The 22,315-nt window shown below is 41.7% G+C and overlaps 1 protein-coding gene across 1 annotated transcript in view; it reads right to left on the bottom strand.

The window, feature by feature from the left end:
• CDH4 (cadherin 4) overlaps positions 1 to 22,315 on the bottom strand; it is a 417,348-nt gene that overhangs the window by 146,419 nt on the left and 248,614 nt on the right. Inside the window, exon 4 of the mRNA XM_039719381.1 lies at positions 6,908 to 7,084. Coding sequence (XP_039575315.1) covers positions 6,908 to 7,084 — 177 coding nt within the window. The remainder of the gene's footprint in view (positions 1 to 6,907; positions 7,085 to 22,315) is intronic.

The following is a 22,315-nucleotide window of genomic DNA, read 5'->3' as shown; positions in this document are numbered from 1 at the left end:
AACCTCACTTACGACGGTTCTCCTTGAGTAAGTGACAAGGCCAGTCTGGCAAAATGAAATTTTTCAGTAATACATTGACAAACTCAGAACCACAGAGAACCAAACTCCCCCCCAGTCTGGATTTGAATGCATAAATAAATCAGGCTCTTGCATTTATTTCTGCTAGAAGATTGTATTATTCCTTTCTGCAATTATGGAAAAATGCAGAGCACAGGCAAGATTTAGTGTCTGAGTTTTTGCTGCAAGACTTATGTCAGTAGAAAGGCATTTGTGCTCTTGGGAATCAAAGTGAGATTCACCCATTTGTGGCAGGTGTTTTAAGCACTCAGCCTAACAATCTACCCACGCATGGCACTACAGCAATTCAACGACTAAATTAAATCTCTGAATATTAAATTAATGATGGAAATCTAAAATATTAATATATTCTAATTGAATATTCTCCGATAAATTATCTAGGCATTCTCAGCAATTTGATTTTACTTTCATTTCTTAAGGAACTTTCAGCTGCATAAATACAGCTATTAAAGCAATTCAAAAAGGGAACATTTTCTGCTCAGACAAGAGAACTCTAAACACAAAGAATCTAAAAATTTCTTTCATATGATTGATTAAATCATAGAGCCCAAGACAGCTGAATCATTAAATGACTGCTTTCCTCCAGTCCCTCTGGCTTTAGCAAGGACAATATAAATTCCCTATGGGTCTGAATACAAGGAAATACAATATGTATAATTACAGTATAGGCTTGAATGCTGTTGTAAGAGAATTTTAAATGGAGCATTTATGCTGTAGCTGCACTTTTCAATCCATAATTCTGGATGTGCGTGTGCATGGAAAGCCCATAAAGCACTGGGCATCTGCTTCCTTCGACCCAGATTCCCAAATGGCACACACCGGGGCAGCCCCACCAGCTCTGGCAGAGAAGTGTGATTTACATCAGGATCTGCCCTGCTCTTTTGGGGAATGCTGGAAAATGAGCATGGCATCATCAGGGAAAATGCAAACAGGGGATGTCCTTTGAGCAGTACATACAGCGTGGAATATGTTCAGGAACTTGCTTCGGACTGTAGGTTTTAAAGGAATTTCAAATGGACACACTAAGGAAGCACTGTGTCATATTTCACTTTGTCCATTCATTCTGTGAGTTATATGTGAGTCCTGGTTTGGTAACACGCACACACAGAGGAGAGATCAGCACCAGAGCCAAGACCATGGCAAGATGAACATTTAATGAACCATTTTCCTGCTCATCTTGCCCACAATATGTATAATTACAGTATAGGCTTGAATGCTGTTGTAAGAGAATTTTAAATGGAGCATTTATGCTGTAGCTGCACTTTTCAATCCATAATTCTGGATGTGCGTGTGCATGGAAAGCCCATAAAGCACTGGGCATCTGCTTCCTTCGACCCAGATTCCCAAATGGCACACACCGGGGCAGCCCCACCAGCTCTGGCAGAGAAGTGTGATTTACATCAGGATCTGCCCTTCTCTTTTGGGGAATGCTGGAAAATGAGCATGGCATCATCAGGGAAAATGCAAACAGGGGATGTCCTTTGAGCAGTACATACAGCGTGGAATATGTTCAGGAACTTGCTTCGGACTGTAGGTTTTAAAGGAATTTCAAATGGACACACTAAGGAAGCACTGTGTCATATTTCACTTTGTCCATTCATTCTGTGAGTTATATGTGAGTCCTGGTTTGGTAACACACACACACAGAGGAGAGATCAACACCAGAGCCAAGACCATGGCAAGATGAACATTTAACCATTTTCCTGCTCAGCTTGCCCTCTTTGGTGCCAGGTTGGTTTGTGGTGTGAAATTGCAGTAGAGCAAAGAGCTGCCTCAATCTACATCCTTGGACCAGCTTTCAGAGAAAGGCTTGACTCTCCAGAGCACCACAACCTGCACAATGCCCCATTTCCTCTCCACCCTCTGGGCTTGCTCCTTATCCTGTTCTGAGTGTTACAATAATGACCAAATGCCGTCGTTTCTGAATTTCAGCTGATGATGCTCACAGGGCATCATAAAGGTGAGGTGCACTGAGAGTCAGACCTAGCCAATTTTTTTCTTTGAGTGTTTGTGTGGCTGGTAAGGCAAAAGAGACACCTGTTCCTGTGGAGACCAAGGAAGATCTAGGTCTATTTGTAATCAATGCTGTCTGCATCTCTCTCAGGAAAAGTAAGGTCTGATGTCCTTTGGGAAGCATTTGCAAGGCCTTTTCTCAACAAACCTTCTCTCACCACAGACAGATGCCATCTGTCTTGCAGCTGGGAGCTAATGGATTCTGCACTGCCAATTTCACAGCAGTGAGCAACGCTGTGATAGAGGAGGCAAGAGGGATTTCCTACAATAAAACTATTTAAAACAGTGCAAAGGCACACGCTGAAACAGCCATGAGGAGCAAAGGAGATGGCAGCACTGAGGGCTGATGGTCCAAGCTGGCAGGGATTTACAGCTCAGTGTGCCTTGTGTGTCTCCAGCACCAGGATTCCAGACTTTGGGAGAGCTGTGTCACCCATTTCCTGAGCCAGGGTGGGCTCTGGCTCACAAACAGGCTGTTGAGCTCAAGAGTGTGCTATCAACCTTTTTCATATTGAATATTCAATGTCACAGGATAGCTTAAGATGTGCTAAACCCACCCATGAGTCCACCACAGGGTTTTGCAGCGTCAAGAGGAGCTCTCTGCTCCTCTTGTGTGCCCCGTGCTGCTGGAAACCCGACCCGACAACGACACCTCTGCTAAGCAACAACACAAGAGCCTTCAGGTATATTATATTCTGCCAACTTTCCAAGCCACTTCAGGACTTTCTGATTAAATTTACATAAAATGCATCCTTCCCTCTTGTTCCTGTTACACACATCAGGTTATTTCTGGCATTGTTGTGGCTGAGATCACCAGCGCTGGGATGCGGGAGCCCATGCTGTGCCTGCAGCGTGCAATCAAGGCAGTTTGTGAGAGCACCAAGATCCTGTCTTGGTCATCCTCAGGGGATTTTCATGCTGGCATAATGAGAATGAACAAGTTGTTTATCGTAAGAATCTAACAGGAAAATAATACATTTTTCAGTTTTATGTTTAATAAAAGCAAGCTGGAAAAATTAGGGTCTATGAAGTGCAAGATGGGAGGCTCTGCAAAGGTCCTGGAGATGAACTAGAAGTCTGGAGCCCTCACAGAACAAAGGAGAACATAGTTGCAGTGGTTGACAGAGAAGCCCATTATCTAAGCATGCAAAGATGACCAAAGGCCAATTCTACACAAGGCAACTGGAAGTCTGGAGCCCTCACAGAACAAAGGAGAACATAGTTGCAGTGGTTGACAGAGAAGCCCATTATCTAAGCATGTCAAAGATGACAAAAGGCCAATTCTGCACAAGGTTTGTTTTTTAAAATTAATTATTTTCATGTAGTCCATTGAGATGGACCAAGACCTGCCTTGAAAACTGAGTCAAGATTCCCATTAGAAGCAGCTGGATACTGGCTCGTGGATCCAAAACTGAGATTCTTTTTGAAGTTCAAAAGAGGATGAAATACAAGATAAGCTAATAGATAATTAGATAATAGATAATTAAGAATTAGCTACGCATGTATCTAAAAAGGATGAGTCAGTGAGAAAATAGACAGAGCTCAGCAAGGGTGCAACTATTTAATATATTATCTTAGCTGATCAGTGTGCCTGCATGAGTCATTTGCTCGGAGAAGGAAGGGGATTTCATATTGTTTTTGTATTTTTAATAGGCATTTTTATGGACTTCAGTTATAATAATGAGAGTACCTGACAATTAGTAATGAAATTAGCCTCACAACAGTGAAATATTTCACAGCATGTACAATATTATTCCTAGTATAAAGGTGGAAGTGAAGCAGAAGGAAATTAAACTCAAGATTTTCATAAATGTTTCCAAAATAAATAAGCATATATCAATAAATTTTGATAACTGTTTTCTCAGCTCAAAGACAAAAGCAGAATTTACAAAACATTTTTATACACTAACGATTTTTTTTTAGCTTATAAATGTCAGATGCTAATTTAAAATCTTCAAAGAGTAAGTAAATCTTTTCAGCAGTCAAAATTAATTAGAAATTCCTACTATTATTTTTTCAGCTATTATTTTTTGAAACACATTTCCTAGTTAGTGTGGTTGATGTATATGAACAGACATGGATGTTCCTCAGAAAGAAAAAACCCTGTAATTAACAGAAGGGTTTTTTTGGCAGGAATAATGTTCCTTTTTTCTTTTTTTCTCTAAAAACTTTTTCATTTAACGTATTTTATCAGAATGAAATGGTTTAATGAGCAGAGAATTACAGTTGATCCCAGCTGAACCAGACAGGGCTGCCTTTCGAGGTATGTGGCTCCCATCAAGCTGCATTCACCTTTGCTATGATTTAAACTTCATTCAGGCACAGCCTTGCTAAAAATACTGACAAGTAACTAATCAACTTCCATAAAATGGAATTTTTACCTTCACAATAGGAAGCAGGAGTAGGAGGGAACCTGAAAGATTTGCCTATGCATTTCAAATTAGTCTGACCTATAAAAACGCAAACAGCAAGTGGTTCTATGTGAAATGTACTTCTGGTAGGGCTTTTTGGTTTTTTAGTGATGGTATTTTTCATGCCATCCCTTCCTCTCCTTGGAGGAAGCCAGAACTAAAGACAGCACTATGGAGAAACTGGTTTCCATGAGTTATACCTACAAAATGCAAGCTCAGACTGGTCTTTCTGAACCAAAAAAATGTTCAGTGTCCAAGAACCAGTGGTAGGTTTGAATGTTTTATATAAAATAGCAGAGAAAACCGTGACAGACCTGCTTCTGTACAAATGAGAGCTGAGCTGCAGCTTCACATGTGCACTTCTGGTTCCAGTTTGTGAGCAGATGGACACAAAAATATTCAGTGCCCAGCGAGCAAAAGCATGGGGAATCAGATCAAAACCTCTTACCTACATCTAGGAGACAGCAAAATGCTCCAGGGCAATCTGAAGATTATGTGGATGGAAATAATCAGATAGTGCTGGTCTTTGAAGATGTTGATTTGTCCTATTCTGGATAATTAAAGAGCAAAGTCTAACGGAGGGAGCTGTAACTCCTGATAGGAATCACCCAAGCTTCACGTTCAGGCGTTGGCAAAAGGGCCAGATGCCGCAGAGGAGCAGAAACTCAACCCAAGCCTGAAACATCAGGGGTCTCACGCTTAATCAAGTTGCACTCTTTGTATGATCTTCCCTGTCATTATGATGCTTTCTGTATGTCAGGTGAAGAGGAAAGCAGCCGCTTTCTGTATGTCAGGTGAAGAGGAAAGTAGCCCTTTGTAAGCCGGTTTGGTTTTATTTCCCACCTCATTTTCACTTCATTTTCAGTGTTTCCTCTAGCATCTGTATTTGAAAACTGCAATGGAATATATTGCTGAAAATCTGGGAGTTCTGTATTTCCATAAGCCAGGTTATCTTTCCAAGGTTACAGGTAGTCTAAGTGATGAATATAAATTCTTCAGTACCTATATAAAATTTATTATTTGTCATTTCCATTAATATTAGAATTTTGCATAGTCGAGTCCTTCTGTTTCATCTCCAGACTGTACAGTAAAAAGTGCCACAGAGATTTCAGTCCTTATAAATCAACAAATTTGCCATGGTAAGCTGGTGCCAAGTTGTCCTCTTGCTGTCTAGTCAAAACTCAAAAGAAATCAGTAGGGAATGGAAGAGAACACAAGTTCACTTTGCAAGTACTACCCTTTATTTTTTACAGGAATTCAAGATTTAATCTAAATTATTAATTTAGAAAGGCATTTTTGACACATCAGGTCATTCTCTCTTCAGACATTTCCTCAGCTTAGCAGGACAACACATTAATGGGTCACTCCGTTCCCCGCACCGCTGACCACACAAAGACTCTCTGGCTTCCCTCCCTGGTTTTATTTGCCACCTGGTACTTCTTAGTCCTTATTGTACTCCCTAATTGCACACAGGAATGACATCAACAATCCAAGCTTAAACAATCCCTGGTTGAATTGGGAACATGCCCCTTCCTCCCAGACACAGAAACAGGTAATGATGCAACTCATGTGAATCCAGGCACTGCTTCAAAAGGACTAAATGAACTTCCTGAGAAGGGATGCCAATGACACACCACTGCTACTTGAAATAACTTTTGAATTTTTATACTGTTGCCATTTTCTTCCAAGGGAAGAGCTAGCTACAAATGTCTGCCAAGGAGTTTTACTTTTTTTTTTTTTTTACAGCTAATAATTTGACTGCTCCAAAAACCAAAACCAGCACCCACAAGAGGAACAGCAACATGTGTTTGTATTTCACTAACACTTATCAACAGCAACAATAAATCAACCAAATGTCTCTGTAAAACACTCCTTTTCCCTTCCTTTTCTTTTCCTGTCATCCCATAATCATCACAGAAAACCACATGGGTAAACTTGATCTCAGAGATTATCCTTGTGAAGAAAGAAAGTAGCAACACAGGGGAGGCTGCCGGATCCATCTGCAGTGGCGGCAGGCAGCCAACCTCCCCCGGGCCGCCGCGCATCTGTAGCGGGCTCGGGGAGGGAGGGATGGGAAGGGAAGGGAAGGATGCAGCACCCTCATCGCTGGGTGCCACCCAGCCCAGCTCTTACACCTGCAGACGCTTTTTGGATGAGAGCGTGGGCAAAGTGCCATCCTGGCAGCAGCGCCAGTGTCTCAGGAGGGACTGGCTGGAAGGAGGCGATTAGGCTGGGAGGGAAACTGGGGTGAGGAGCTTTGGAGCAGCATGGAAAAGGCAACAGCTCCTGCAGGAGGGAGGGAGAGCAGACAGCCTGTGCTTTGAGCTTCCCACACCCACTGCTTCGCCATGACAAGATCACCATTATTATCAGCACTATTACCACTGTTTTGTTCTTGAACTCACCCGGACCAGCTGCTGTGGGAAGGGCCCTCTGGAGTTCTCGGGCACGTTGATGGGCGGGATGACCCAGTCGCGCTTCTGCCGCCGCAGCCCGTTGGCACTCTGGTGCTGCCGCCACGGCAGCAGCGTGTCACTCTGCTGCTGCACCAGCTCTCCAGGCAGTGCCTTCCTTCCTTTGGGCTGTTTTGGGAACAAGAAAGCACAGCCAGTTAGCTTCTTGCTCGCTTCTTAGGACCTGTCCAACATGGCATCAACAGCCACATGGAACAAAGACACAACGTGTTCACTGGCAGCTCTGCTGCCGCTTCCTTTTCACAGAAACACAGTCAGAGAATCAGCTAGGCTGGAAGAGACTTTGCAGATCATCAAGTCCAACCTATGACCTAACACCACCTCATCAACTAAAACATTCACAAATAAATGGAGCTGTCACTCTGAAGTCAAGATGCCTCCCAGAATGTATCGTCTTCATTACACCAGCGGCAAGGAGATGCAGCAGAGAACTGGAGTAAAGAAGTTGCTGAAAATTTCCCATAAGTACAATCTACCAGAACACAAAAAATGGGAGATGATTCCTTTGCAGTCCATCTCATGAGTCCAGTCTGGTATTAACCATGAGCAGAGCTACAAGAATCTGCAGTCTGTGGCTCTGCAAAAGTACTGTGCCACTCAAACCCAACCCCAGCCAGAGGGAGAGTCAGCCCCACGGCTGCAGAGGTGCATTAGTTCAGATTCTTAGTGCTTCATAACAAATGATCTTTATATGAGAGCCGGGTTTTGAACACAAATCCCAAAATACACACCCCACGCTGCCTGGGAAGTGTAATACATCTCAGGCACAGTAAATTTTCATTATTTGGTATGACTTTGAGTCTTCTTTGTGATTTTTTTTTTTAAACTATGGATTCTCTGAATGGAATACTTTTGTGTTGGAAATGTTACAGTTCTATGAATAAAAATGGAAATGGTGGGACCATGGTTTTGACTTAGAGAGACTGGTTCACTATTAGAAAATTCATGCCTTATAGAATGGATGAATCAATGAAATGTAGATTTGGGAAGGCTCTTCAGAGGTTATGCAGTCCCAATACTTCAATACTCTGTGGTCTTCTAGGATTCCAGCAATTACTTCTAAAAGTCTGCAGAAAAGATAACTAGCAAGGTCTTTTGTTACCATATGGTGACCTGCACTCCCACCAGAAAATGTTTAAACTTTCATAAATCACAAAGACTGCAAGTCACATTCTTTTCATTTGAGGTAAGATCCAGTGGGAATACTGTTCTCTGAATGTTACAATTTTCAGCTATTTTTCTCAAAAAACTGCAAAAAACCCACTCACCCCAAACCCAATGCCCCAACACACAAGAACAATGCAGGAAAAGCTATCAAAGCATTTTCTGAGGCTCCTGCCATTTTAAGCCACATTCACTTTTTGCCTTACTCCAAATATAAAAACCCAAACACCCTCCAAGCAGTTGTCTGTAGGCACTGATTTCAGTGGGAATCATTGCTTCAGGCCTTCTAGTTTAATGTAAATCCATCTATTAGCACATTTCAGTTCCTGATCAGGAGGTAAAGAAACAGGCAGTCACCTCCAGACTGCACAGTATATGAAAACTAAACAGTAAATGAAAGTTAAACTGAGATGTGGCTCCAGAGCTGTGTGGACCTTCTCCAGAAAGGATGGAGGTACTGGGAGCTGGGCACAGCAGCAAGGAGCCTGTTCTCACAGCTTGGTCATGGCTGCGAGCTCTGTTACCTCTGGAGGGCAGACATCCACTGGCTGCAAGGATTGGAAACATTTGTGCCAAAATGCAGATATTTTTACTGCAAAATTTAAAAACAAGACTGTTCCAGAGCTGAATTTTCACACAACAGACAAATATGGTCTTTTCAGTCACACACAGAGGCATGTTCCTCAGGTCCCGTCTCACACTCATGATGTGGGTTGTGTTCACCTAAGTGCTGTTTCCACACCTTCAAAAAAATCACAACACCGTGTTCAATATTTAGATGTTGCACTTAAAATGCTTACTGAAGTGCGCAATAAACAAAGAAACACAATCATAGTGTGGCAGTGGAAGACTTTCTTGGGATATCCAGGATACTGGTAGGCACTACTGACCTCCTCCTTCCCACGGGATGTAATGCTATATTCAAAAGAGGTCTCATTTTAAAATAATTTTATTGACAGAAAGGTATGTTTTCTGAGCACTGGTGAAATCAATCTTATCTCAAGAAGATACCCAGAAATGCATGACAACATGAAATAGGACTATGAGACATGAGCCACAGAATAGTGGATATCCCCTATTTTTTTTAATTGGCTTGTGATTCCCAAATGGGAATCCTTTGAGAGCAGGTATTTGGATCAGTTTATATAATTGGCAAGTGAGCATGGGGACAGATTATGAAAGGATGGTCAAATAATTTGTGCTCTTCTGAGTTTACACAGTGGAATGAGTCTGAACTAAAGACAGACTTGAGAATTAACACGAGTCCCAAAGCTCCGTGTATACTGAAATAATTAGTGTCAGCTCAGCAAGGCAATACCAGCCTTTTTAGTCTGTATGAAATACTTGCTGGCAGGTGACTAGACAGTGACTAGCTTGCTTGTCACTCTTGATGATGTTTTCCTATATTAGAATAAATCATCGACATGACTTTGAATTTGATATGTAGAATTTCAAAAGCATCTTGCAACAACAATTTTTTTTTCTCTTTTTTTAAACAACAGATCTTTTTTATCTTCATTTGTTGACAATGCATTCTCTTGACCTTAATTTCTCTGGTGTTGTTTAAATATGTTGTACATGTTTTCTGCTGCTTAAAAGCTGTGAGACAAATGCAGTAACAAAGTCTGGTGAGTATAAATGCCAGAACTATTCAGATCTCTGACTGAAACATCCCAGAACATATCTGGAATAACAGCATTGTTGAACTGTGAGCCCCAGAAAACTCTCCAGTGTTTTTGAGTTTGCAAGAATCTGAAGTTCAACTCAGAAGCAGAATACGACACCAAATTCAATTAATTCTAAAATTCAGCTTCCAATTCTAGTTTTGCTGAGGAACAGTTTTTACTGAGATGACAACTGCTCCTTTTCTCATGGCCTCACTGGCCACATACTTTAAGGAATCTCAGAAACATTTTCAAAAGATAAAATATTCCTCCACGTTTTGTAGTGCCGCCACAAAACATTCTGTCCATTGTCCTGCACAAAATCAAGAGAAGCACCTCTAGGGCTGCTGCTTTGGGGTGTTTTCCCTTCCATTGTTTTTGTGACTCTTTTATATATGGCACAAAAATAATGGTGTGCAGCTCCAGGCAATCCACGAAACATGTGCCCAGGGGAAAGTGAAATCCACTCTCCATACCAAAAATTACATGGTGACATTTATAACTCGTTACAAGAGGATCAAACTCTAAACATGGAACATGTGAACACAGTCTTTGGTAATACAAAGATAATTACAGGAGGATACAAAATAGTCAGATAATTCAGTAATTATGCCTGTCTATCACTTTAGGACACTGATAAGCTAGAGAAATACAGCTGAGCCAAAACAGATGAAAACCTTCAAGATCAAGGGGAAAAAGTAATTACAAAGTGTGGGATGAAGAGAAACAACAGGAGAAGAGACCATGCTGGGACGTAAACTTGTTAGGAGAGTTTGGATTCAGCAGGATCTAATACCTTAGTATTGTATTGGGGCAGAATTTTTAAGAGCTTGCTGTTGAAGCTGAACAATCCTTGCAGAATTTGGGCGTTAAATAATACAGCAGTGCTGGCTGCATTATTTAACGCCCAAATTCTGCAAGCCTGGGATTGACACTTGGCTCTGAGTCATCCCATGTCTCTTCCAGTGGGCTTCTGGCCCACAACTGTGACACACATGGACACTGCCAGTGCTGGCAAATCATAACACAGCCCTTACATCTTCTGCTGATAAATGTTTCTTTCTTTGGAATGTGCAACTCTAACATTTGTTATGAGCAGTTGCAGGGCAGAGGATCAACTGCAGCTCAGAGTGGCAGAATCTGTCTTGCAATTCCCCATACCACCTTTTTTATTTGCCTTTTTTTTTTGCTATTAATTGAAATAAATTATAAACATCTAGAAGTCCATCAGAAACCTGTCACTGAGATTAAGCTTTCAGAAAGCAATGCGAGGTTGGAGGAGGTGCAGCCTCAATCACAACCCGAATTTTTCACAATCTATAAGGATCCTGAAAAGAGCTTTCCTCTCCCAGCCTGCTTCACAGAAGGTGTAGGCATATCTTGGAGTCCATGTCAGCAGCTCCAGTGGAATCTCCCAGGAGTCATTTCCAGTCCCTTTTCAGTCTAGAATTGCCTTTAAGGATGCTGAACACAACCTGCTGCTTTGGGAAGAGGACACGGAGCTAAATCCCAAAGGGATTGTCAGACTTCAGAACCCAAAAGCTTCAGGACACCTTACTCCAAACTAGTGAGGCTGCAGTGGTGCTTCAGCTAACTCCATTTCCACCACAATGCTGAGAGCCCAGGGACATTCCTTGTCTGCACCTGGCACTGGGAATAAAGGATAAGTTGGAAAAGCCATTTAGTGAGTCTATAATCTCCTGTCAGCGCTGGTCTGTGGCTCGTCAGCCTTTCATTTATTGGGAGACTCAGCCTAAACCCAACCTCTACTCGTGAAAGAGGTCGACAGATAATCCCCTGACAGAAGAAGACACGTGGGATGCCAGCAGCCCCTCCAGCCCTATCCTGCTCGTGACAAGGAGGCTGCGAGCCGCTGACTTTTCACTAGCCCACAAATAAAACCAGCGAGTGTGAAGGAACACCAGCTTCCACCTTCCGCTACACTTAGCAGTAGCCAGTCTGCCAGCTGGCTTGTCTCCCCTCCCAGCCAACCTGCCTTTGATATCCGTCAGCCTCTGGCTACGGAGACATCTGGAAGTTATTATCCAGCAGAGCGTATCGCAAACCCATTTACATAATATAATATCATATTTTGTGTTCCTGCTTAGCTGAACATTTTGGATCACTCTAATGTTTGGGTAAATAAGCCGCCATTCCCTGCATATAAATAACAAGTGAGTCTTAGGGTACGTTTGTTGGAGATTAATAATTTCATAGGGCTCAACCCGAAAAATGAAATGCTTCGGCACTAAAATATATTATACTTGCATTTGCAATAAAAAGTACCTGCAATTGGAGGAAGGGAAATATGGCCTTTATTTTCCAGGTATCAAAATTATTCATGATTTCACCTGTTTTATTTATATGCCAGTCTTGTTATTTTCGTAGGATCTTTAACACTTCACACTAGACATTTTTCAGAAAAGAAATAATACCTGGGTTGCTTCGCTTCTAGTGTCACTCATAAGGTTTAACTGAGGCAATGTGTTTTTAATATATTTTTGTCAATACAAGGGGATACAAAGCCACCTTTAGTCCACTGCTCAAACATATTTCCCTTCATCTCCTATATCAATATACGTTTTGAAAACTGGTACCATTTTCTACCAGGGAAAAAAAGAACCTATTAAAAAAATATTTAATCTGAAGCATTTTTGCTTGTTTCCATGGTAGCTGCAGAAAGGACAGGAGAAAATGATATTTACCAAACAGAAAATAAGACAATGAAAATAGAGCTTAGTTCTTTAACAAAGGGAACATGAGAGCACTGCAAAATAAACATTTGCATGAATTCTGTTCTAAGGAAGCAACATTTTGCTGACATCAGGGACGGCAGTGGAGGACGAATGAACCCTTTTTTCCCAAAATGCACCATTTCTCCAGTTTTTGATCTTTCAGTATAGAAAGATATTCCATTTTGTGTTCTTGTACAGTAGAATGAAAGGGTTGCAGAACAAACAGCAAATTTATTTATTTTACGGTAATTGATTCCTTTTTTATTTAGGTCATTGCTGAACTTGCTGAAGTTGGAGACAGGAAAAAAAGTAGTTTTAAAAAGATCAGACTTTTTATTTTAGACTTTAATTTTTTATAGTTGTGCTATGTGCAGCTATTATTTAGGAACTGCATAGGTAAGGAATCCATAATCTGTTTTTCTCCTTATCCACCCTCTAGAACTCTGAGATGACTGTCTGTATTAGCTTTATTTACTAATAGTTGTAAGCTGTGGTAAATTTAATCAAAGATAGCTGCATGTCACATCCCATTACCATCACGGCATAAATTGCCATTCATGAATGATTTGTGTCAAAGAGCTCTGAAAACTATTGTTTTAGCAGCAAGATGTTCCAACATACACAGCTCTTCAGCAGGGGCATTAAATTAATGTGTTTGCAGAGAAGCCACTAATTGACAATGAGATGGGATTTTGGCAGTACACTTCCACTTTAAAGATAATGAACAGTGTTCAAATACAGACAAGAACCCCCTCTGCTCCTAAAACTATACTAATAATTTCTGGTATAAACAGGAATAGAGGGAACCAATCCTGACAGGATATTTCCAGTACCCAAGCAAGCTGTTTGATCATCACGACTTCCAAAAGCAAACAGTGGAATTGCAGCGTTTGTGACCTTTATCAAATCTGGCTACGTACAATCAGGAATGTTATGTTTGGTTAGGAACTCATTAAACAAAATTACCTCTCCATTTATAGAAACCATACAAGTACAGTATAAAACATTTTAATTAAATCAGCTAGTTAAGCAAAAATTCATTACTTTTTGTTTTTATCAGCTAGCAGTGGGGCTGCATAGAGCAGTTCGCATTAGAGTCAATTAGTAAGAAAAATTGTCAGATTTGGCAAGTGCATGAGCTTCCAGAACACATCAGCTGACAGGGAAGAAAAAGTTTGACTAAAAGCTAACCAAGTTACTGCCCTCAGAGGAGGAGAATGAGCCACGTAACACACACAAATGCATCAGCCATGCCAAACCCCCTTGTTCTGAATCAGTGTCAAAGCTCTACATGCCCTGTTCCTTGAGAGCTGAAAAATGAGGCATGAATGCAAATTTAAGGTTGTTAGGTATCTGGCTGGCTTTGCAGGCTTTGGAAAATTTTACCTGATAGAACTAATAAAATGTGATCAGAGTGACCGAGGAGTCAAAATACTCCTTGGTGTTGCAGGGCTGCAAAGCAAGGAAAAAGCTGAAGAACACTACGAGGTAAAACCAGGGAATTTTTAAATAGGGAGAACATGACAGATTGGCTTGTGAGTCAGGCAGGAGAAGATCCTTTCTTTGCAAAAGGTGCAGCAGGGCCCTTTGTGGGTTACTGTAATTAAATACTGAGTTAAGTCTGGACTCCAGAGACAAGAGATGCACCAGCTCTGGGCATAACCCATGTGGTTACCACAGAAGGTTCTTATTTAAAAAAAAACCAAACACATGTTCATTTCTTTGATCAGAAAACCTAACAGGGTTGGTGAGGGCCCCATGGACACAGGCTGCAGCTAACACCCCCAGGGCCAGAACGGCTTTTTGGGTGCCGGCTGACCAGGCTGGGACAGGAGATGTTGATTTCCCAGTATAATTTAATCAGAAATATTGAAATCAGAAATATCCTGAACTCATCCACACCTTCTGTTGGGTAAGTTATCACCAATTTAAGCTGAAATGCAGCCAGTCACCAGAGCACTTCAACAGGCTTTGCTTTTGTGCTGCAGAGTCGGGATGGGCGCGGGCAGCGCGCTCACTTCGTTACTGAGCAGACACAAAATGCCCACAGGATCTCTAAGGGATGGGAGTTTCAGCAGGGAAGGAGGGGCAGAGCTGTGCTCAGACTTATTCTGTGGTACCACACGGATGATTAGAGGCACCTCCTGGCCAGTGCACTCTCTCAGGGTTTCAAATGATCTTCCTCTTCCATTCTCTGGAAGAATCACGTACCAAAGCAAGTACCTTAGAAATCTGTCTGCCTTTGGTGGAATCTTTTATGGCTCCCACAGGCTTCCAGCATCTGTGATACTTTTCTTGTCATTGTCAGGCTTTGAATATTGCAAGAGCTGTCAGTGGACAGAAGATGACATCACCCCCAAAGCACAGTTCTGGATGTACTTCTCCTCCTCATTTTAAGGCTTGAACATCTTATCTCAACAGGAAAAGTTCTGATGAGGTTGTTTCCTTGCAAAGCTCCCCACATCAACTTGACCTTTTCACACTCCCTTTGTAAGATCTAATCTCACAGTGCTTCTCAGGTAGGATTGTTTAAGAAACATCTAAATTACTGTTGTACTCTACCTTCTAGTGTTTACGAAGAGACACTTCTATCTTCAAGTTAATGTCATTCTCATAATTGGGAGAAGCCATACACAATGGCTTCAGAAGTACAAGCACTTCTCAAGAGTAGGGCTATTAAATCACAAAATACTCATACTCGTTACTTGTATATCAGGAATAAAGTTGGTTGATCTTGTCACATACTATACAGCGAAAACCTCTATTGCAGCTTGGAATTACTTCTCTCATCCTGCACCTAATCTTGAGAAAAATGTATGAAAAGTCTGGGCTAGCAATCTGAGCTCTTCCTCCCCAATAAAATTTCTAAAAAATAATTGAAAACATGGCTCCAAAACACAATTCTTTTGCTTCTAAAACTCAGATTACTCCAAGTGCTCTTCATCACAGAAAGAAGTGGGAGCAAGTCTACCCCTTAAAATCCTGTGAAAAATTGTAATCTCATTTTATTTCTCTAAAGCCATGAGGTTCAAAAGATACATGAATTAAAATAATCATAATGAATTAAATGTAACAATACTCCTCCTCTTCATAATGTTTGCAAGTAAAAAGATCACAAGAGATTTAAAAGATCACAGGCGCTGCTGCTACTTTAGCACAAAGTAAAGTAATTCAGTCTGGTACTTCTCCTCAGTGCTAGTGTGAGAATTTGCCCTTTCAAGTTATCCTTTGGTTATTTCAAGAGGCTCTTGAGAAAAGACTGTTCTTCTTTTTTTTTCTCCAATTCCAGAGTGCACCTAAGAAATGCTCAAATTTGACTGTGAGGACACATTCAATTTATCTCAATTTGCAAGGTGAAATTTAAGTCTGAGTTTAAATGCTTTGCTGGGTGGGGACAGTGTTTGAGATCCCACTCCATGAGGCTCCCAGGCCACCCTGCCCTGCTGGACACCCATCCCTGGCTGCTCTCCTCATTGCAGCTGGACATGCCAGAGGGTCACTACCTCATCCAGCAATCCAGGACCTCCTTCACACTGAGCTTGCACCTACCAATCTCTCAGCTTGAAGGGCTAAAGGAAAGATCCTGGACACTCAGAGCCCCTAAAACCAGTTTATTTTAATGCAAGTGCCTATATGAAGCAACTTTTATCTGTAATCAAACTCATGTTTACAAGCAGCTGTCATCAGATTATCACAGCAATGAAGGTATTTTTAGCATATCCAGTCCAAAATATTTTTTTTGGAGTGGCAGTCAGACTTCAGCAGTTACCAACAAAGAACATGAAATGGGAGGTCAAAAGCTTTGATCTGGCAAGGGCAAGGAACACATCACAGCCAGGAGCACGCAGCAGTCCAAGGGGTTTGTTCTATCAGGAAAATCTTATTTCCGTGTAGGCAGTTCCATCCTTAGGACTTTTTTTTGTTTGAAGGAAGACAGATCTGGAGTGAATTTCACTTACAGATGGTCTTTTGAGCATGGCTTTGAGCCTGACCCTTGGTATGATGCTGACTGCTTAAGAACTAAATGCAGCAAGTGCAGTGCTTGGAAACTTCCCGTAGTGGGTTGATTTTCCAAGGCAATGAGCACCTGTGTGTCATTTCTTATCCTGGCTGCAGCAGGAGGCTGTGGCATGCAGCACACCTGAAAACCAGGCCAGGGAAGTTCACCTGTTTTCACAATCACCACTCCCTCCTCCTGCAATTACATGTGAGACGTTCAAATGCATTCAAGCACGAGGTCAGGCAAGTTCAGCAGATGCATCTTCATTAGACTTGCACAATTATCATGAGCAGTCTCACTGGTAACAATTATATGATACTAATTTATTAGTCATCTTCTTTCTTATCTTCTTTTCCACTGATCTGATTTGTTAAAACCCCAAACAATGTCTCATAAGTTATCTGAAGGAAACAGAAATCTCTGCATGTACCCTCCCTGACAGATAAATCCAGGTCTTTCTTGACTGATGAGATACAGATATAAAAATTATTCCAGCTGCCATTTTGCTGGATTTAGTTACTGCCTTGGATTTCCCACAGAGGCGATGAAAGAGGACAGTGCCACTGTAATGACCCAGTGCTCAAAATATGAACCACTATCGTCAGAAAAAGGCAGGATGAATACTAAACCCTCATTTTTTCAGCCCTTCTGTAGCGATAAAACAGTTTGATGAGGCAAACTCCCCTCACCCTGATGCCATAGATAACGCTCCCTGACAGATAAATCCAGGTCTTTCTTGACTGATGAGATACAGATATAAAAATTATTCCAGCTGCCATTTTGCTGGATTTAGTTACTGCCTTGGATTTCCCACAGAGGCGATGAAAGAGGACAGTGCCACTGTAATGACCCAGTGCTCAAAATATGAACCACTATCGTCAGAAAAAGGCAGGATGAATACTAAAACCTCATTTTTTCAGCCCTTCTCTAGTGATAAAACAGTTTGATGAGGCAAACTCCCCTCACCCTGATATCATAGATAGCATCTCACCCCAGTGCAGGGAAAAGAAGGAAGAAAGAAAGTGAACACATTTTGTCTCATTTCCTCCAGGTGCACCTGCTCAAGAGCGCCACGGAGACTGGAGTCACTGGAAGCACAGATCCCACTTAAACTCTGATTTTCCTCCTTCAAGGGAGGGCTCCCCAGCCTCGTGCAGAGCATCCTGGCTGCACAATAACCCAGGGCACGAATGAGAGCAGTGCTGAATAAGCCTTTCCTTGCCCAGAGACCTTTGTGCTTGTGATCAGCAATAAAAGGCTGTACTTGGAATTTAAAACCTCAGCCAGGTGAAATACCACAGATGATTATTTAAAGGCTTTAAATAAAAAAAAAAGCCCCGTGTCTGTAAGAACCAGCTTTTCACATTCACATTGTATGGCTGTGGACTCATAGCTGGGTTATGAAAGCAGCCCAAAATAAGATGAGATATAATAAAACACAAGCTGGGCTTAAGCAAGAATTGATTTCTGACAGCAGTTTTCAATGTTTTAAACACTAGCTGCAGACCTCATATATTTCTAAATTTAATTGCACAATTCCCAGTGATTTAACATTACAAAATTTACATATTTCCATGTTCAGAATTTTAAAAGCTCAAACAACGAGAAACTTTGGTTGACATAAACACAGTTCAAAGAAAACAGTATTTTTTTTTTCCAAACTAAGTCACTGGCAACAGATGACTGACATCTTAAATGTGCTGAATATATCCTGTACCTCTCAGCTCTTCTGCTGTGAATTCCTTTCTATGATGTATTTCTACAATTTGGATTTTAACTTGTGAGGTGAGAGCTACAGAAAAATAGACAGCTAAATAAATACAGAAGAAAATTTACCAGATGTGCCTTAGACACAAGAAAGGACTGAAAATTAAAGAAAACAATCAATATAAAGGAGAAGGTCAGAACTTCAGATGGGATGAGCCAACACAGGGGGTGGAGGAAATTGATTTTTAAGGAATGATGAGGAGGAGCTTGGACACAGAGGGCAGGTGCAGCATGTGAAGGACAAATGCCACATTACTACTCGTAAATGGGTAAATTTGAGTTTCTGTAACTAAAAAACAGGACACTCTGAAGACGGCAGTCCTCAGCAATGTCACTGTTCACAAACATAATCTTCATTTTTAGACTTTTGGTTGAATCGATATCCAATTTTTCAAAATAATAGCATGCACTCTTAGAAAAGAAGACATTACACTGCGAATTCCAGATAAGTAAAGCTCGGCTTTACTTTGTTTTCTTCTGGAGCATTATCCCACTCAAGTTCATCTTTCACAAATGCTCACACAAGCCACAAAGACTTTATATTATTTCATAAAAATAGCATATTTTCTCTTTTTGTTTTCTCCTTTAGTCTTTTATTTCTTCTCTTTTATTGTTTCTTTTCTTTTCTTTTTCCTTCTCCCCAAACTACACCCACAGCCCCAACTGATACTTTCAATTGGAACAACAGGCAGCCAGACAAGAAGGGTAGAAGAAACTTTATCTTAAGTATTTATTGTTATGCTGGAATATCACTCAGTTTCCTCTGGGGTATTTCAGCACTCTTGTGGGAAATGTGTGACCTCATTTGCATTTTCTAATTGAATTGCTATCAGGTTTCCTGCAAGACTGAACAAAAAAGTTGCATGAGTTACTAACATCACTTGTCTTAACCAGAAAAAAAAGTTTACATTCAAGTGTTTGCTGGGGAGGAGGAGAAATGTATGCTTTGTGTATCATAAAGTACATATCATAAAGCACATTGTTCTTTTCTATCATTTCACCCTACTAGCATGACACTTTAATGTAGCTGTGAGAACTCTTTCCTTATAGTGTTTTTCACTGAAAACTGGCAGGTTATTCAGTCATCTCAAGCAATCAGCACATTTATAAGGCCAACACTGAAAGAGGGGGAATTGTCACTGTGCTGGGTCCCTCCCCGTTAAAATGTGAGGCTGCATCAAGAGCAAGGCTCAGCTGGGAATCTGGGGCACAGGAATTGACACCAAACCTTCTGATTTTGCTCTGAAAGCACACAAGGGGGGCACTGGCCCAAGAAGAAATTATTTGGAAGCCCCTGGCCAACACCAAAGCAGCCTGTTGCACAGATTTTCAGACATGCACACTGTGACAAGAAAGGATCAGAGATCCAAAGGATCATTTATTGCTGGATAAATCCTCTGTGCTCTCCTGGAAAGCAGCCCACTGTCCCCACTGTGCAGGCAGGCTCACTCCTGGCCCCACAAAATCTCAGCCAGGATCCCAAAAACACTGATTTCTCCCACAACATTTATTCTGTATTATAACCTCCACAATAATGGCCATTCTAGGAGGCCTGGTTTTGATGCCTTTTTAATCCCTGGATAATCATGAACTGAATTCTGATTTTTCCTTTCAGAGGGGGTTCTGAGGGGCACCAAGGCCCCTGTCACAAGGGGAACAAGGGAAAAGGACTTTTTTGTGCTGTAGGTGCCAACAAACAGTGACCAGCAGGTGCAGTAACTGAATTTCATGCCAATTATTTATAATGTCTGGGGACTGTTCAGCATTTTTGCAAAATCAGTCACAAATTTACAAAGTAAAATGGAAATAAATGGATGCACCAGAAGAAATCTGGTCTCCCTCCCTCTCTCAGGTCACCTCCTCCTTTCTCTCCCACATTTGCTGTTTCTATATCCTGAGTATAACAAAACAATCTGAAATGTCTTTAAAAATATATATATGTATAGTTCTGCTTGAGTCGTATTATTCTACACAAAACCAAATGTGAAATCTGCCTCTAGTAAAAGCCACAAAACATATAAGGGTCACGGCCTGAAACATATTGAACTGGATATTGTAAGGTTTGGGGTTCTTTTTTTCTGCAGAAACACTATTATTTTTTAAAATAATCTCATAATCATATTTATTTCTTTAGTAAACAAAGGATTATTTTGCTTGCAAAAACCACAGGCATTAAATAAAACACAAGTCAGATGCCTGCTATAGGGACCCACAATAAAACTGCTTATGACCTTGTCATTAGTCTTGTTTTCTGTATTTTTCCAGCCTCAAACTACACACTAATAAGGCTTTTAGAAAGGAGGGATATGAATTTTAAGAAGCTTAGCTCTCTGTTTTCAACCAGAGTTCAGATTACATTAACATTAGATGAATTTCCAACCAAATATTCTACTAAAACAGAAATGTGTGCTTATTCAGGTTTTTTTTTTCTGCTACACTGAGAAGAAATTTAAAGCAGTATGTAAGACATCTTACTCTGTTCCTTCAATATTTAATTACTTTTAGAAGGAAGCAGTATTTCCTTGGTTAGAAATGGCAAATAGAGTTGACAATAACAAACAGGGCTTAATTACATCTTGCACAAGCTCAAGCCCTACTGAACAGCAGCAGAAGTGTATTCATGTGACTCTAAGCCCTGCAAAACCTTAGGGGTCAGCCCACTGGGCAAGTGAGAGATTTAAGTCTGTCCAAGTTTTTCCTTTTTGTCTCAAATGTGGCAAAATCTCTCCCAAATGGCACAGAGTTACATGATAGAATTCTAACTTGACACGGAAAGTCTCTCCTCCTTTCTCCACCCTGCCCTGCACTCCCTGTCCAAGCACTGCAGACAGGAGGACAGCAGAGGCCAGTCTTGCTGTTTGGACCATTACTGGGGTGCATTAATCCAATTTACAGCCACGGCCCAGAGACCCCACCTGTCCCTGGAGGAGCCAGGGCTGCTCCCAGGACACACACCTTCATCCTTACTCTGCTGGTCCTCAAGATCCAGCAATAAACCAGGCTCTTGAAACAATTCCCTGCCAAATCCTGCCCGAATGTCACCACCCAACCAGCCCAGCATTGTTTGAGCCAGCACCAGAGACGATAACTGCATTTACACTGTGCAGTAAAAGACCTGCAGCCTCCTGCCCGAATGTCACCACCCAACCAGCCCAGCATTGTTTGAGCCAGCACCAGAGACGATAACTGCATTTACTCCATGCAGTAAAGATCTTCAGCTCAGACTAGCAGTGAAAATGAAAAGGTGAACTGCTGCTGCCAAAAACGATATGGAAGAGGTGGGAAAGTGACAGCTACTCCAGGGGCAGAGCAGCAATGTGTTCTCATGGAGCAGCCCCCAGCTGCAGCGGCTCTGTGCAGCCCACCAGCAGATTTTCCCTGAAGGAACACTGCTCTGGCTGCTGGGCAGGGACAGAGCCCTCCTGCTTTTCAGCTGCCTGTATGGAGCTAAAGCAGAAAGAAACCATCTGTACCCTTCTGACTGCAATGCTGGCTCTGGATTTCTCTGCTGGGGTGGGTGGGGGAAGCTGCTGGCACTGAGCAGAGGGGATGTTTGGCACCGCCGCACCGCGCTTTGCTGCCTGCCCCGTGTGCCACCACGTGTCCCTTATCAGGCAGCAGCAACGCTCCCTGTCCTTGCAAGGGAAGGAACAAGCCCAAATCTCCCCTCTGGAAGCTGCAGGGCCATGCAGATTGCTTGCAAGAGTGACTCTGAAAACGGGGGAGATGAGGAGCAGGGCAGAGCTGCCAGCGCACGACTGCGCTGTCACAAAAGAAATCTGAGCTTAAAACCATCAAGAAGATGGTTGGTTTTGACTGTTCACCCTTCATCTCCTGGTCTGTCTTGGAGTCAAGAGAGATTATCAGCCATGAGGTGCACACATGATGTACATGACCCGCAGTGTATGACAGAGGCAAGTGGTCACTTAAAAATACAGAAGTATGAACTTAGAGAACACTTCCCTCCCTGGAGACTGTGGTATCATTAATGCCACACACTCGGGGTTCA

This window comes from Passer montanus, unplaced genomic scaffold (assembly GCF_014805655.1).
Source record: "Passer montanus isolate IOZ18808 unplaced genomic scaffold, ASM1480565v1 scaffold41, whole genome shotgun sequence".
Lineage (NCBI taxonomy): Eukaryota > Metazoa > Chordata > Aves > Passeriformes > Passeridae > Passer > Passer montanus.
This window is presented reverse-complemented; position numbering and strand designations above follow the sequence as displayed.